A 17554-nucleotide genomic window follows, 5' to 3' on the forward strand; every position below is an offset into this window, starting at 1 on the left:
TTCTGAATTGGCAGCTCTACAATGAGTGATCAATGGGGCGAGCAAAACATTATCTTCTCCTGAAAATGTTCCCAACTCAGATCCCACCTTAAACTCACTTGCCTCTGGTGTCATATGTTGAGCAATGCTTATGTCATTTGCTAGGTAAGTCCTGCTTACAGGTTTAATCTGGGTAACTCCCAATTGACGTATCCTCCTAGATTCTTTCATGTTTCTTTCTTCCTCAATCGTTCTAATTTTAAATAGCAGCTCCGAGTACTGTGGCAGTTTCTTCGACTGGCTCTCTAATAAGTCCCTCAATTGCAGTCGGGTAATCAGGGTCTCCTCCCAGCACCCACGTACAAACTGTTGTAGTAACTGCCTGTCTGGGGCGAGCCCAAAGAAAATTCCCCGCTCCACGACTTTCTGTAACAGGACCTGAAGCCTTCTCAAATAGTCTGAAGATTTTTCTTTGCCATTCTGGAAAGTTTCAATAAATTGAAAAAATAATTCCTCTCCATTAGTTACACTGCCATATGCCTTCTCCAGTTCCTCTAAACACTGCTCTGCTGTGGCGCTTTTATCTATGTAAGAGACAATATTTAAAGCTGGAGGAAGGAGACTTTCAATTAATTTCCTTTTTTTTGCACCTGCGGTGAGATCTGGATCCTGCAGTAATTGCTTAATTTGAATATGCCAAGTTTCATAGTCTCCTTCATTACTAGGTTTAGGGACATTTCCAGAGAAAACTTTAATTTTGTAGTACGTATGATTCAACTCTGCACCCTTTTCCTTAGGAGTTTTGATCACATGCTCCACTATAACCTTTGAAACATCCGCAGGAATAGAAATTGGTGGAATGGAATATTGAGAAGAATTGACTGCCACAGAATGTTGGGTCAGCATAGCATCCCGCCACTTGGGAACTTTTTTTTGGTTTTTAACTGGAGTCTGCAATATACTCTGGGGTGATTGATCCATATCTCGTGTTTCTTTTTCTTGTGACCCCAAACTCTCAATCATGAGAGCAGATGTTCTTTTCCTCAGATCTTGAATATTGATTTTATGACTGTCAGCTATATATGCTAATTCTTCTTGAAGTCGATCTGTTATATCTAAAAGTATGTCACTCACTAGTGGGTCAGTGCATGCTTCAGGGGACATCGACTCAACATTCTGTTCTGATACTGTCTCATCTAAGACAGGTAAAATTATCCACTGACTGTCCAGTTCCCCTTTTAAGCTCATTCTTTCTAAAATAATTATAGAAAGCGGTTCTTCAAACTCACACAAAACTTGATCAGATGACTCAGCTCTTAAACGTTTCAATTTTGTAACTACACCCGCTGGGCTTAATGCATCTTCTACACTTGCTAAAGATATTTCAGGATTTACAGAACTCAGAATAACAGATCTATCAGGAATACAATCATAGTACTTGCAATACTCCATTTTGTATGAGAAAGAAACAAAGAGAATACTGTGCTCACTTCACTAATGATGCTGGGTCGCTCAGTAGCAGGTCAGACAGAGAGAAGAAAAAAAAACACTGCCCCACGTTGATGCGCCAGAATTTGTTGTAACCCTTGAAGTTCAATTTTCTTTATGACTCCTTGTGTCTGAAACCTGCACTTTGATTCCCAACCCAGTATCAGAAATGAATCCACATGCTCTTTAGTGAGTAACAGTTTTATCTTTACTGGAATGAATGACTGAAATAAATCTGTTCACTTCCTAAGCATCTGCATTTGTCATATAAACACATGTATATAGTACAAGAGAAAACTCAACTTTGTCATAACTCATGTTAAGTATTTCAACCAGAATCAGCATGTGATATAGCACCCGACCTTAAGCAGTCTCTGAACAAGCAAAGTCCCAGATTGTATCCTACTGTGTGTCCATTTGAATTTAGAGCTGAAGAGGGCGTCAGTACTGCTCTTTGCTTCAACTGCCAAATCCACAATACAGCAGCCTCTATCCGAAAGAAGAGCTTCAAATCCTGACAGGGCACAATTCAACTACTCCCAAGTCATCCACAGCAGGGTTCCAGAAAAGAGAACCTTAATCAGTACAGATAATATTTATTAATTCAGAGCAGGGCAGGAACTCTGTTCAAGCTGAGCAGTGATCTGTTTGCACATGCTCAGACAATCCAATTTTGAATCTCCTTTCCCCCCCCAGCTCTTAAAGAGACAGCACTCTATTGTCAGTCTTTTCATGTCACAATGATGATTCAACATTTCTCTGCCCTAGTTCCTAGAGGTATGTTACACATACTCAACAGTCCCTCCCTTTGAAGGCTAGGGTAGCTAGAGTGCAATTCCAGCATCCACTAGGCAAATCCCCCAAAACAGTCCGCAAGATCAGAAACAGATCTTCAGACTCCAAACCAACTCCAGAAAAAATCCTGCTGAAATGACAGGGATCCCAACTTCTCCTCACTCTTGCCTTCGACTTTCAGCCTGGGCATAAAAACAGTGACCCAGCCTTTCTAGAGCCGGGGGGAATATATCTGGAGGGAACACCTTTGCTTCCAGACTGGTAAAAAAAAAAATCCAAACAAACAATCCACAGCAATCTGCTTCTCTTCCTTATGATCACCAACTTCCAGGAATGAGGCTATGACCACCAGCAAAGCTCCTCCTCCTTCCTTCAACACCAACAACTAACTCTCAATCTGAGCATGCTTCAGGGTACATACATGCCCCTTAAGCTTACCACAAAAACGTGGGGTTAAAGCTAGGGGTGGATTTCAAAATGACAAAAATCCCTCCCACTGCCCAAGATGGAAAATTACAAGGGGGATGTCTTTAGTGACAGGCAAAGCTGGGTCACACTAGAAAGACTTGAACCAATCTGAATAAGTATCCAAGATTGTAAATCACTGGCGTCTGTCCACCAATACAGGGTGATCAACTGTGTCAAAGGCTGCAGTGAGGTCTAATAGAACTACCTGCAGTATACCAGCCTTTGTTCAAAGAGCTTCAATACTCTTTCCTTGCCCTCTCTTTCCCTTTATTCCACTCTCCCTTTCCTCTCTTTCACCTTCCCTGCACTCTCCTCATCATCCTCCTAACCCTCTAAACTCCCCCTCCCAGGGGCGCAAGAAGATTTTATCTCTTATCAGTATGGGGACTGGCTTTGCCAACAACCCCGCCGCTTCACAAAAAATGTTCTCTGACCTTTTAAGACAAAAACTGAAATTATTAGGTGGCACATTTAAAACAAATCATAGGAAATTCTTTTTCGCTCAATGCACAATTAAGATCTGGAATTTATTGCCAGAGGATGTGGTTAAGGCAGTTAGCATAGCTGGGTTTTGAAAAGGTTTGGACAAGTTCCTAGAACAGAAGTCCATAAATTGTTAGAATTGAGGAATAGCCACTTCTTATCCTTGGGTGTTAGCAGCATGGGATCTATTTACTGTTTGGGATCTTTACAGGTATGTGTTACTTGGACTGGCCATTGTTGGAAACAGGATACTGGGTTTGATGGACCCAGTATGGCAAATATTAAGTTCAAACCTCAGGTTCTAAACAGGTAGCTAACGACAGGCCTGTTGTATTGTGTGCTCAGCGGTTGTCTGCATATTTGTTGTGCACATACTTTACTCCTGATACAGCAAGTTTTGCACACAAGGTGCATACAGGTTAGCAAGCTATTATAGAAATCTCATGCAAATGAAGGCATTAACTATTACTCCCCAGTGCAGAGAGGAGCATAGGCTTGATCCGTCTTTTGGTAATGCTCAAAATTTAACTCCTGCTCAGAGTGCGTTCAGTTACTGGGGCCACTGTTAGTCTGTGGAGCTGAACCTGGAGTTGGTGGTGTAAGGGTCCTGTACCCAGAATTTACACACAGAAATTATATTTTCTGCACCCTTATTTCCTGATAATGTCATCTTGTGCTCATTCTATTCTGATCTGAAGAAGAAAGTTAGTAGAGCTAACTGTTTAAAAAAGGATTGGATAAGTTCTTGGAGGAGATGTCCATTACCTGCTATTAATTAAGTTGAATTAGATAATAACTAATGCTATTAGTAGCAACGGTAACATGGAATAGACTTAGTTTTTGGGTACTTGCCAGGTTCTTATGCCCTGGATTGGCCACTGTTGGAAACAGGATGCTGGGCTTGATGAACCCTTGGTCTGACCCAGTATGGCATGTTCTTATGTTCTTATGTATTAATTCTCATAAGCTAGTCCAATAAAAAGGTATCACCTTATATATTTTCTTATTTCTTTTGGTTTTATTTGCAAACCTTTATAGCACAGAACTAAAGCGGAACGTGTAACTCTGTAAGTAGGTAAAAGCTGCAGTCTGTATTTAAAATGCTTTTTAATTTTATCAGCATAGGTCAATAGTTTTATATTCGCTCTCAAAAAAATAAATGTTCACTTCATCTAGCCTGTTACGTTCCTCTGGAAAGGGTTCCTTAACCCTTTCAAACTGCGTACTTATTAAAAGCGTTTGAATATTCATATCCCCTATTATTTTATTTTATTCCTAGCCCTGCCTACTTTATTTAACTGCTTGGAAATAAAAGTTAACAAACAAAAAAATACTGTGATATCTGTTTATTGAACTAATTTAATACATTTATTGACTATTTCAGGAGCTTACGCTTCCTTCCTCCCTTTATTTCTCTTCATGCAAGTGGACTAACAGGGTAATTACACAACTTCATCCATACGAGAGCAGAAACTGGAGAAAGATGGTTTGGGTTTGGGAGCTGTGAAAGTGTATCCAGTGTTCTGGCTTCTAGACAGGAAAGGGAGCCGGGGAAATCAGGCAGCCTTTGAAACTACAACTGAAATGGCTCTTGGACTACAACTGTAATGGCTGCAGGTCACACAGTTTCCAGTTCCCAATAGCAACCAGGAAGCTATCCCATCCCGCACCAAGCCTTTACAACGGAAGGGACGTCATTCCAACATGGCTGCTATTTAGTATTATGGTGTTTTGTGAGTTTTAAGAAACATTGAGTAGATTGTTGTGAAAATAACATTAGTCCAACCCCCTTTATATATATATATATATACACGCACACACACCCTGCGCACTCTCTCACTTGACCATCTCCTAATTCCCATTCTAGTTGTCTGACTAGCGTAACTGCACAGACGTCTCTCTGCGAGGGTGGAGCGGAGCCTGGTGGGGGGATTTAAAACGATATACCACATTCTGAATTCTAGGTAGGGAGAGGGCTTCAAACGTGGGCTTGTTTTTGAGGGTATGGGGCGTAGAAGAGACTATGTTATAGTAAAAAATGCACACGGGGTATGGCTAATGGAGTCTGAGGCAAGGAACGTGGGGGCAGATCACTTGTGAGGGGCTTGGTTTGAGGAGCAGCTCCTAGGGGACATGGTTAGCGGCAGAGCTATTCTTCATTCATTTCCTGGGGGTTGGGGGCAACATGGATGCTGCGTGACTGAAAGCACCTCAAAGGACATGTTTGAGTTTGAGAAGTATTAGTGGGATGGAGGGTTATGTGTAACGAATGGCTTCCTACAGTTCAGCCACCAGCTGTGTTCAGATGTATAAACACCAAGCCAGCCTTCCATACCAGCAGGATTTTCTTAGCTGAACAAACGGTCAAAAGAAACTGTTTAATAATTGCCATTAATTTTGCTTTATAAGAGAAAACAGCAAGTGATCATATAAAGTAATAAATTATATGGTTAAAAAAATTAAAGACACACAAAATGGAAACAAACTGCTGTATATTGCCCCTGATAATCAAACCATACCAACGCAGTCTAAATTACTTCGTTCTGAACTCCCTGCGAGGCTGATGCAATAAGGTGAGTCCAGGTGAGTGCAGAATTTTACCCACTGTTTAGCATGAAATTAGTGTGTACAATAATAACCACGACTGCTGTACGATTAATGCATGTTCTAACACGCACATAGGGCTGGATTTTATAAATTAGCACGAGCGCGTACTTTCGTTCGTGCGATTTTAATAGATACGCACGTAGCCGCGCATATCCATTAAAATCCAGGGTCAGCGCGCGCAGGCTGCCCACAATTGGCAGCCTGCGCGCGCCGAGCCGCGCGGCCTCGGAGGGAACTTTTCTTCCACCCCCCCCCCCCCCCGCACCTTCCCTTCCCTAACCCCCCCCCCCTACCTTTGTCGGCAAAGTTACACCTGCTGGAAGAAAGGACTACCACTGAAGAAAACAATGAAGAGAGGAGAGAGGACCATGCAGTCCATGCTAGAACCATAAGCTGGAGACCCTGCAGGCAGCATATATTTTGACCAAGGACTACAATCCTCAGATGGCCATAAATGGATATGGTGTAAAGTAAGCATTTAAGCCCAAGGGAAAGTTTGTGCCTTTCTGAAGACCTTTGTAATGACATAGAATCTCTAATGGTGCACAACTATGCTTGACCCGGGTTGGTGAAACTGCTCACTGCTTTACATTGTTTTGCCACTGAAGGTTTCCACCATACAGTACACATAGTGGGCTGGATGGACCAGTCCTTTTTCTCGAGACACTTCAGTCAGGTACTACGCGCAGTGATGAAAACACATGAAAGACTATATTAAGAACAACTGCACAAGATAAGGTGCGGGTTTTATGACATTGCTGGGATACCAAATGTGATTGGGGATATAGCTTGCATCCATGTTGTTCTCACCCCTCCGTCAAAGAGAGATGGGTGCAACAGAAAGCACTTTTACTCTGAATGTCCAGGTTGCACACAAATCACATCTTAAGCAATCCTTTATCTGGCCTACAGGCTTTCATCGCCACATGGGGGTGAACAAATGGTTTTCAAAATGCATTTTTCCAACATTAAAGTCAATAAACTTTGGTAATATAACCTAAAAGAAGCACACATAACAACTGCACAACTTAGATGGCTGGTATACTAAACTGCGCACCAGCAATGCACTTTTCTTCTTCAGTGTGCCTTTTTTTTATGCCACTTCAATTCCAATATCATTTGAATACTGCATCAGGTGCACAGGGGATGTGGTTGTACATATGTTAAGAAAACTGCTCTATATCAGTGCACGTTTTGGGTGCGTGTTTTATTGCACTGGCCTGTGAGTTATTGCCTCATTCAGCTAGAACTAAATGAAAGCAGACTTAGGTAATTTGGAGAAAGCTCCATTTCAATATTTTTTGTGCTTAACACATCTTACCTCATCAGATAAAGCTTACGGAATGACGTCTGACCCAGGCATCTTGAGGAGGGAGAGGGAAAGAGGAGGGAAGCACAGGGGACAGAAGGAAATTCTCCAACAAACTACTCATGCTCAAAATTGACTTAAAATATCAAAATAATATTTTCTCCTTACTACAATCTTAATATTGTTTCACATTTGCGTTCCTCTCCCCTTCAGCCATGGATTCAGTGACAACGTGCAACAAAAGAGGCTTTAGGCAGAAAGGGTCTAACAACTTTATTTTGTACAGATTTGTTAACAGCAGTGGTGCGGCAGGTCGAGGCTGCTCACAGTTTTAGATCTCACTATTCCACAAAATGAGAGGTTTGAAATACCTCTCATGCTGGAGATGTTGGCTCTGTGCTGCTGGTAGGGGCTGCTCCATAGCACACACATTCACATGTGGTGATCCTTCAGCACAAGCACTGGCAGATACCACCAGCCCTCCCTGGGGGCAGGTACCTTTTTGGACCCATTACAGGCTGGGCCTCCCAGCCTCTTCACCAGGATGTCCCCCCGTCCCCCCCCCCAGCATGGTTTCCCTAGCTAGTTGCAGGGACCTCTCCCTTAGAAAGTTCTAGTCACCCACCTACAACGCTTCAGGCTCTGCTACCTCTAACAGTGACAGTTCCTAACTGCTTCTACAGTCCTATGGATGCTCAGTCCAGTAGCTCCTCAGCACACTAGATGACTTAGGTTGGTGCTTTGGCATGGGCACTGGCAGATATGGGTAGATAGAAGTAGCCCTACCTGTGTACAGATGCTCTCCTGGTCCAGTTACTGGCCGGGCCTCCTAGCCACCCACCTGCAAAGCTTCAGGCACTTTTGCCTTTAAAATGTACAATAAACTAACAATGCAGCAACTTTACTGATCCCATGCACTGTTTCATGTCTTTCTCTCTTGGCTTCTCAGGTTCTGTGCCCACCTAAAATTCTATGTAGTTATACCTGCTTCCTTTCAGAAGGCGTTTCTCTCCTCCCAGTGGCTGTGTTTCCAGGTCCGTGCCTGTGTACACTAACGGGCATGGAACTAGAGGGCGAGCAATAACAGCAAGCAGCTTTGCTCTGTGTCTGTAGCATGAGAAACAACAGGAATTGGAAGAGAGGTAGAAGAGCACACCAGCAACAGCAGTTGCTCCATGGTAGTCACAGATGTGCTCCTGCCCAGGTTTACAAACAGAACTATTAAAAAAAAAAAAAAAAAAAAAAGGCACTAAGGACTGCTGGCTGTTCATGGACATAAACAGTTACAACAGCCTAACTCCCCTACTGCTTCCATGTTTTAAGAGTCCAGCAACCCTTATAGACCATGCAAGAATGGAAACCAGAAGAAAAGTGCATCTAAGGAAAATTCACTAAAAACTAAAAATAAGGAAAAAACTCCAATCAGAATATAATCAAAAGGAAAAATGTTTCTCACATTATTGTTACATCTAGTACACATGGCTAGCAGCAGAAGTAAGGAGGGCAAGGCTGGAGTTATGCCCCATTCATTTCTATGGAGGATATGGGCAGGGTTTAGACCAGAAGTGAAGGCTGATTGGCTGACAGCATCTGTCAAATGAGTTTGACAAGAACGTACCCCGTATACTACTACCATAGCAACTGACCCAAAAGCTGTTCCTTGCCACAGAGCAACCGAAGCAATAAAGTGCACTCAACCTTGCGCACAGATTAACCCGCGTTTGGACACGCGTTTTGGGCATGCTAGACTAACACTTGATGCAATAAAGGGATTAGCATGTCCAAAATGCAGGCCCAAAAACATAGCTAACAGCGCTTATCACATGTAAATGTCATGCAGATGAAGCTATCAGCTATTACCCCCGCTGCAAAAAAAAAAAAAATCACCAGTCACCCAATACATTTTCCGTGTCAAAAAGGGTTTAACGCCAGCCTCTGAGCTGATGTTATGTCATACTGTGAATCAAGAGCCATGAAAAAAACAAACAAACCCAAAAAGTGGTCTTTGTGGTCTTCCGGTTTCCATTCTTGCATGGTCAATGAGGGCTGCTGGACTCTTAAAACATGGAAGCTGTAGGGGTGTTAGGCTGTTATGACTGTTTATTTCCATGAACAGCCAGAAGTCCTTACTTACTCTTTTTTTACTGTTCTGTTTGGAAACCTCGGCAGGAGCACATCTGTGAGAAGCCAAGAGAGAAAGACATGAAACAGTGAGTGTGATCTACATGAGCACCCATTTTCCTGGCCCCCGCACAGCCACCTCTCCTGGGTGCCCAATGCTTTTGAGCACCAGAGACGCACTATTTTAGCTGAGTGCATCCATTTTAACACAGCAACTCATTAAAATAGAGCATTGTACACCCAGGAGAGGTGGATGTGCGCACATTGAGAAAATGGGTGCCCGGTTTAGATGCACGTTTTTACGTGCGTGATATTGCATTAGCCTGAGAACAGGCTGTCCCCCAACCAGTTCTAGGAGGGACCCAGCTTGGGCATGCAGGACTCTATTTTTCTCCTTCCCTCTCTTGAGCCCAACCCCCAGTCCCTCATCCTTTTCCCCATTCTCCCCTCTGGATCACGCCTCTCACCCACAACAGACTTGAAAACAAAGCCGTGTTTCGTGCCTGCATCAGTCTCCTCTGTTGCCTGGGGCAAGTCTCATGGTATCGCAAGGGAAGACAATCTCCCTAGACCTAAATTGTCAAAAAACAAAGTTGGCCCCAGGTGGCAGTGAGGGTTATGGAGATATAAAAGTATTATTCTCCTCAGAGTTGGAGGAAGATTAGAAGACCAGAAACTGAGTTGTTTGGGACAGGGGGGAAAGCGAGAGGACCATGGTTCGCGTTAGGAAAAATAAGAATGAGATAATGGAGGAGAAGACAGCTGGGGAACAAGAAAGGAGGAATGACATGAGGGATAAGAGGTGGGTGGTCAGGGTGGATAAAGCAGATAAGAGGGTCACAAATGGTGAGAGGTTGGATAATAAAGCTGGAATTGGGAAGTGGAGGGAAGAAAGACTGGGGGGAGGAGAAGCTATAAGAGGCTTCATGCAAGCCAGTGAGGAAAGAAGAGATCCTTGGAAGATGGGTGAAAAGAATATAGGAGTATATACCAGATCTCTGGAGAGAGAGGTAAGCCGTTCCCCAGAAATTAACGATGCTTTGGGTTCTTGTGGAGTCAGGATTCCTCTGGCATGGTTGCCCAAAGAAGGAATTGGGCCATAGTTCCAGATAGGATTGGCAGGTATTTGGAGGGATAAATCCATAATGATCCGTTCCACTTGACCGGGTTGAGTTAAGGGAGCTCAGAGTGATTATACATTTCCTCTCCTTAGCCATTCCTGTGTCAGGTTTTTAACTCTGTGTGCTTGCTGAAGTAACTATTTCTCACTATAATTAGTCTCTTGCTACTTGCTTATCCTTGTTTTCAGGTCCAACTCTTTTAAAAACTTTTTTTTTAACTTAATTTTATTGAATCTTGATAAACAATCGAAAAACACATAATAGCCACACACACTGTCACATTATCTAATCCATCACAGTAAGACACTATACTTGATGCAAAACAAAGCACCCACCCTCCACAAACAAAATTTCCCCATCCCACAGAGGAGTAAAGAACACGCATTCTCGGCTTTTAAACAGAATTTACAAACCAAGACAAAATAAAACAAAGAAGTGCCTCCCACTTATATTTTCAATTATACAGATACCGCACCGAGGTTTACTAGAGCTGCATCCGTAGACCCTTTCTTGGTTACATCCTATTACTCCTACCAGTATCTTCAGAAGGGGCGGGAGAGATGGGGGTGCCAGGGCAGCAGAGCTTCATCCTGCCGCGGCAACAATGGCAGGAGCTCTTCTGATCAATTACATGGCTGCAGCACCAGAGGGGGGAACCCCCTGATGGGGATCTCCCCCATTGTGGTCAAAGCTTCCGAGGGGACCCCCACCTAAGCCATAATGCTGGTTGATCTGAGGAAAAAAGTGTGCTGCTAGACTCAAATTATCATCAGGGTATCTTCCTGAAGTGAAACACACTTGACAAGCCTACTCATAGCCCGGCTCAATCTGTGTGCAAGAACCTGAGCAAATATTTTAAGACCTGAATTTAATAGGAAAATGGGATCACAATCTTCTCTAGGCTTTCTCTCTTTACGTATCATACTGAACCTGGAAGGTGGCCCGATACCAAAACATCCTGAATAATCTTAACAAGGGGACAAGCTGTGCAGTAAAGGTTGTGTGTTAGCTGATCAAAGCCACTTGCCTTACCTTAATTAAAAAAATGTTTTAATTGCTTTCATCACCCTGATAAGCAGTAATTAGGGTTGGAGGCATCTAGGCTATCAGAGTCATCCTGCTGCATTCTGGGAAGCTCTGCAACTCTTAAAAAGTCCAATCTTTATTCTCTTCTATTTCTCCTTGGGGTTTAGAGAGAATTTTTATAGGTGCTTCTAAATATATCTGCTACTGCCCTTGCTGAAATTACAGTTGAATTACATTATATTATTTCTCTAATATTATTGATGAGATAATATATCCTCTGGTTTATTTTTTTTCTATAAAAAGAATCTTAATACGTTTTTTTTTCATTCTTTTAGTCAATGAGGCATGAAGTTGACTTTTACATTATTCTTCCATCCCTGAAGTTTAATTTCTCTTTCTAGCCAACTAATTTTAATCTCCTTTCATTCCCACAGTTTGAAAATACCACCAAGGATAACAGAGAACAGAAATTGCAACCAATATCATCAAGGAAGTCCTCCTCTCTTATCCACCACACATCTACTGTGGAGAGATGTTAAGAGAAAAAAAAAATAGTCTGTCCCAAGCAGATTGAGCATCACCAGATCTCAAGGAGTCCAATTTCTTTCTTATACCGATCAGGATTTTAATAAGACCTCTTTCTTGAACGTGGTGTGGGGAAGATCTCATGATCTAATATACAAAACACGATGAGAATATCAGACTATTTCCCCCACCATTATTATTACACCCTTGCCCTCTGCACACAATAATTCAAAGAACCCCCTTATAAAGAGACTTAACAATATGGTTTTGTCCTGGGTCCATTATTTTCTTTTGACATCTAAAAACAGGAGATCTTGGCAATTAATATAGCCATCCCCTCTTCAAACCCCAGTACATGAGGCTGCAAAGAGATCCCCCAACCCATCTAGCCTTGAGTTTATTTTGAATCGGTCAAGTGGGTTTGCTGTTGGAAGGCTCTCTCAACATGCATTTGATGCAATGCATGTAAAACCTTATTTTTAATGAGATCAATTTAACCCATGGACATTCCATGAGCAGAGATCTAAGGAACCCGTGCCGTATAACAGAAAAATGTCAATGTTAAAAATACATATATTTATGCTACATTCAGCCAGAGCTATTCCACTCAGTGTCAGGAGCACCTACATAGATACAGCACTTCATTAACTTGGGGCCGGACCCAAACAGGGTCAATATGCCCTTCATGTCCACTTACAAAATGTATTTTAGCAGTAATCCAACCGATAAACAGAACCTGCCATCAATCATTCCACTTCCGCTCCCCTTTTTATGTTCCTACCCATGAATTTTCCCTTAGAACAAAAATTCTCAAATGTGATTTCATCTTAAGTCAACCCCAGTAGCTGGCAAACCTCTGGCCCCTGGTTCCATTTTCCTCCTTCTCCTCCCCAAGAACTACCATACAAGACTTGGAACTTTCAGAGCACCTGGAAAAAATGCCATCAACTGTGAAGCAACAAGTACCAGCTACAATTCCACTCGCCCAGAAGCCCATGCATAATCCCATATAAAAGCATCTTGACAGAAGGGAGGAAAAAAAAAAAGAAAAGCACTTGCAAATCTTATTGGTCACCCCACTACAAGGTGCCAGAGCTTAACACACTCTTGCAAATCTTATTTGTCAGGGAGTTTTTCGCTTGTACTCTGATGTCCTGCTGGAATTAATAAAGGTAAGTTAAAGCACAAACAAACAAACTCTGCTAAGCAACAGGAATTCTCCTCTACAGCTCAGCTCCTCCTTCAGTAACTGGAATGATTGTGTCTCCCCCTACAGCGTTGGCTCTTTCTTCAGCAATCCATGTGCATCCTTTTCAGCAGAATTTCTCCCATGCCATGGCTAACTTCCAAACTCACAGGCTGACTTATTCACATTTTCTTAGCTGGGCTATTCCTGTTTTTCTTTGATGCCAGTGAACCTGCACATGCCAAAAGAAGCAGTCATCCTTCCATCTCCCGGAAAGTTAAGGTATTGTCTTGGCATACTGGTTCTTATAGATTAGCTGTTGCGCCTGAAGGAATTTTTTTTTCCACATTCAACAGATTGAGGCTTTTCTGGAACCATTCCATGATTCCAAAGCTGCATGAAAGTGCAGGGACTACAAGGTGATAGACTCTGTATTTGTCTTGTATCTTATTCTGTACTGTTAAAGCACTTTTTAATGCTACCTTCAGTATGATTCAGTGCACTTTGTTTATTTTCTCTCTCTCAGTTGTTTGTTTGCTTTCCCTTGTGGGTTCTTTCATGTACTCTTACAGACGATTTTCTATTGAAGCTTTTATCGCACTCGGTACATTTAAATGGCTTTTCTCCTGTGTGGATCATTTCATGCCTTTTTAGGTGAGATGATATACTGAAATTTCGGTTACAATAAGTACATTTATATGGTTTTTCTCCAGTGTGGATGACTTGATGCCTTGTTAGGTGTGATATCCTACTGAAACTTCTATTACAAGCAGCACATTGAAACGGTTTCTCACCCGTGTGACATTTCTCATGTGCTTTCAAAATAGAATTCAGCCGGAAGCCCTTATCACACACACTACATTTGAATGGTTTCTCTCCCGTGTGCATCATTTCATGCAATCTCAGGTGTGAGCTGGTGCTGAAATGTTTAGCACATAGAGTACATTTAAATGGTTTTACCCCTGTGTGGGTTCTTTCATGCAATCGCAGTATTGCTACCTGGCTAAATGTTTTGCCGCATTCATTGCAGTTAAAAGGTTTCTTTCCCGAGTGGATAACTTCATGCCTTCTTAGGTGCGATCTCTTGACAAAACATCTATCGCAATCAGTACATTTAAAAGGCTTTTCTCCTGTATGGATCATTTCATGTCCCTTTAAGTAAGAGATTGTGCTGAAACTCCTCTCACAGTTAGAACATTTGAATGGTCTCTCACCCGTGTGTCTTCTCTCATGTATTTTTAGATGCGATTTCTGCCTGAAGCTTTTATCGCACTCACTACATTTAAAGGGTTTCTCCCCGGTATGTATCATTTCATGCAGTTTCAGATGTGCTCTGTTAGTGAAACTTTTTGCACACTCAGTACATTCAAACGGTGTTTCCCCTCTGTGGGATCTTTCATGAAGTCTCAGTTTTGCTACCCGCGTAAATCTTTTCTCACACTCTGTGCACTTAAAAGGTTTGTATCCTGTGTGGATCATTTCATGCCTTCGTAGGTGTGATATTGTATTGAAACTTCCATCACAGTTAGCACATTTAAATGGTTTATCACCTGTGTGATAACTCTCATGCGCTTTCAAGGATGCTTTCAGCCTGAAGCTTTTATCACACTCAGCACACTTAAATGGTCTCTCTCCTGTGTGTATCATTTCGTGCACTCTTAGGCAAGCTTTCTGACGGAAACATTTACTACATTCAACACATTTAAAAGGTTTCTCTCCTGTGTGAATCCTATGGTGAACTCTTAACGATGATTTTAGACTGAAGCTTTTACAGCACTCGGTACATTTAAATATTTTCTCTCCTTTGTGAAGCTTTCTATGTAATTTCAAGTATGATATCAGACTAAAGCTTTCACCACACTTATTACATGTAAATGGTTTCGCTCCTCTGTGCGTGATAGCATGCGCTGTCAAATTTGATTTCTGACTGAACCTTCTGTCGCACTCAGTACATGCAAATCTTTCCCTACCACATCGCTGATGGTACAAAATAAGAGGATCTTTAGCAGTGAAGATTTTCCCTAACTTATTGCGTGTGTGTAATTTTTGTTTTGTTATATTTTTCTGGTATCTAGTGGTGTCTCTGCTGTAATTGTAAATGGTGCACATGTCACCTCTGCTTTCAGGAGGGCAGTGCCTATCCTTGAATGGTTTAGTCTCACTCCTGCAATCGTCTTTGCCATCTGATTTATGAAAATCCTTGGGAAAGGTTTGGCTGTCTGTGTCATGAAACACTTTGTTTGGTTCCTGTTTTACAGCATCTTCCCCATACTGCTTCTTAATTTGGGGTCCATTACCTATTAAATAAGAAAAAAACACAAATTATTTCATGCATTACTTTTTAACTTGCTGGGAAAGTCCTAATGCTCTGTAGATAAAACCTCATCTGAGAACCTGCAGTAGATACTGTACAAAAGGAAGCTTCCTTCTGGGAGGAAATTCCATGCATTGCTATAGCTCATCTCCCCAGTTAATGGTAATCACACACACTTATTCCAAACCCACATGAATTAACATTTCACAAAGTCTAGAATATTTTGCTTACTTTTAATTTAGTTCTTCCCTGGAATTGTGGCAGGCGGAATATAAATAATTTAGTTATATAGTTAATGACCTTCAACGTCACATTTTATGCTAACATCCTTAGTTTAACCTACTTTAATCCTTCTCAATCGTGGCTTTGCTGACCTAGAATAAAGTCCTTTTATTTGATTTTTAGTTGTTTCTCTTCTCTGTCTTTCTTGACTAGCTTGTAAGTTCCAAGGAACTGTCCATTCTGTGTCTCTGGACAGCACTACCTACATCCGGTGTGCACTATAGAAATGATAATATTGTAAAATCCATGCCATTTTCAGGACAATCATTGGCAGATGCCAAGGTTGCCTACAAGCTTGATTTACTTAAGGAAGAATATTTTGAAGGGGGTAATACGGCTGGGCGCTATTTGGCGAGACGTTTAAAGGCTATGCAATTCCAGAATCCCATCTCCAAAATTAAACACACCACAGGGACTGGTGGTCACTAAATCAGCAGACATACGAAATTGTTTCACTCAGTTCTATAAAACTCTTTATAGTGCAGACCAAACTTGCCTGACTCCTGAACAACAGAGTTTTCTTCACCACCCAGTTAGTACACCTGAGATACTGCAGGTCATTAAGTCCCACAAGGCTGCCCATTTTCCCCTCTGTTGTTTGCTCTTTTTCTAGAGCCCTTTACCACTCGGGTTAGGCTCTCTGATCACATTAGGGGTCTACAGATTGGTCACCAACAGTTTAAAATCTCATTATTCGCCGATATATTTTTCACTATATCTGAGCCATCTTTATCACTGTCTGGGGTACTGAACGAACACAACACTTTAGCAATGTTTCAGGGTTCAAAGTTAATTGGGAAAAATCTGAACTCTTGATTGTCAAATCTGGATGAATCTGATCGGTTTAGACTTAGTCAAAAATTCCCCTTCTGCTGGGCTAAACCCTCCTTGAAATATTTAGGCGTACACATCAGCTCCAATGTAGATGACTTATTTCGTTTGAATTACAATCCATTATTGAGGGCATAAAGACTTGAACAGGTGGAACAGGGATTGTTTTTTCCTGGCTCGGCTGAGTTGCCATTATTAAAATGAATATTTTGCTCAGATTTCTTTATTACTTTATCACTCTTCCCATTTTTCTGTCGGCAGCGATTTTGCACTTCTGGCAAAAGAAATTTTTCAATTTTTTTTTGGAGGAGGCGACCGCCACTGGTAGCCCGGACAATCCTATTTCAACCAAAGCAAAGAGGTGGTTTGGGCAAACCAAATCTTTTACCGTATATGGTATTAAGCCACATCCCAATTAGGAGCCTTTATTGGCTTTCATAGGTCTGTGGAAGTCAAGCGATGGACCTTCCTGGAACACAGGATGGTGGGGTCAATGCCTCTATCGGCCTTACCATGGCAGCCTCGTTCCACCTGGCCATAGTGGAAACAGAGTTGAGGGCGGCGCTTCATATTTTCATTTATCGCATCTTTCTCATAATATGGCCTTTCCTATGTGTAAACCTCTTAGATCCTTTGAAAATTGGAAAATGCATGGGATAACAAGAATCGATCATCTATTGCAGCATGGTGAGGTTATGAAACTGAGTGATGTTGTCAACCGATATCCTATGGTAACTGAGCTTTTTTGAACTCACTCAAGTTAGACTTTTTTTTTTATTGGCACAACAGAAAGCTGTAACATTAAGACAGGGTAAATCTTTTTGAAAATTACTATGAACAGGTAGATAAGTTAAAAGGTTTAGGGTCTAAGGTCTATGATATCCTCAATCATTGTACGGCCGGGTAAATTCTCAAATCTTACGGCTTGATAGTTGGATTTGGGGGGAGAATTGAGAGTGGAGGATTGGGAAGTCATTTATTCTAGCGCTTGCAAATGCTCGACATCAGCTAATCTCCAA

At 41.8% G+C, this 17554-nt stretch overlaps 1 protein-coding gene across 1 annotated transcript in view; it reads right to left on the reverse strand.

The window, feature by feature from the left end:
• LOC115083208 (zinc finger protein 845-like) overlaps nucleotides 1-17554 on the reverse strand; it is a 171475-nt gene that overhangs the window by 125407 nt on the left and 28514 nt on the right. The window contains exon 6 of the mRNA XM_029587014.1: nucleotides 13633-15405. Coding sequence (XP_029442874.1) covers nucleotides 13633-15405 — 1773 coding nt within the window. The remainder of the gene's footprint in view (nucleotides 1-13632; nucleotides 15406-17554) is intronic.

This window comes from Rhinatrema bivittatum, chromosome 2 (genome assembly GCF_901001135.1).
Source record: "Rhinatrema bivittatum chromosome 2, aRhiBiv1.1, whole genome shotgun sequence".
In the NCBI taxonomy this organism is placed as follows: Eukaryota; Metazoa; Chordata; class Amphibia; order Gymnophiona; family Rhinatrematidae; genus Rhinatrema; species Rhinatrema bivittatum.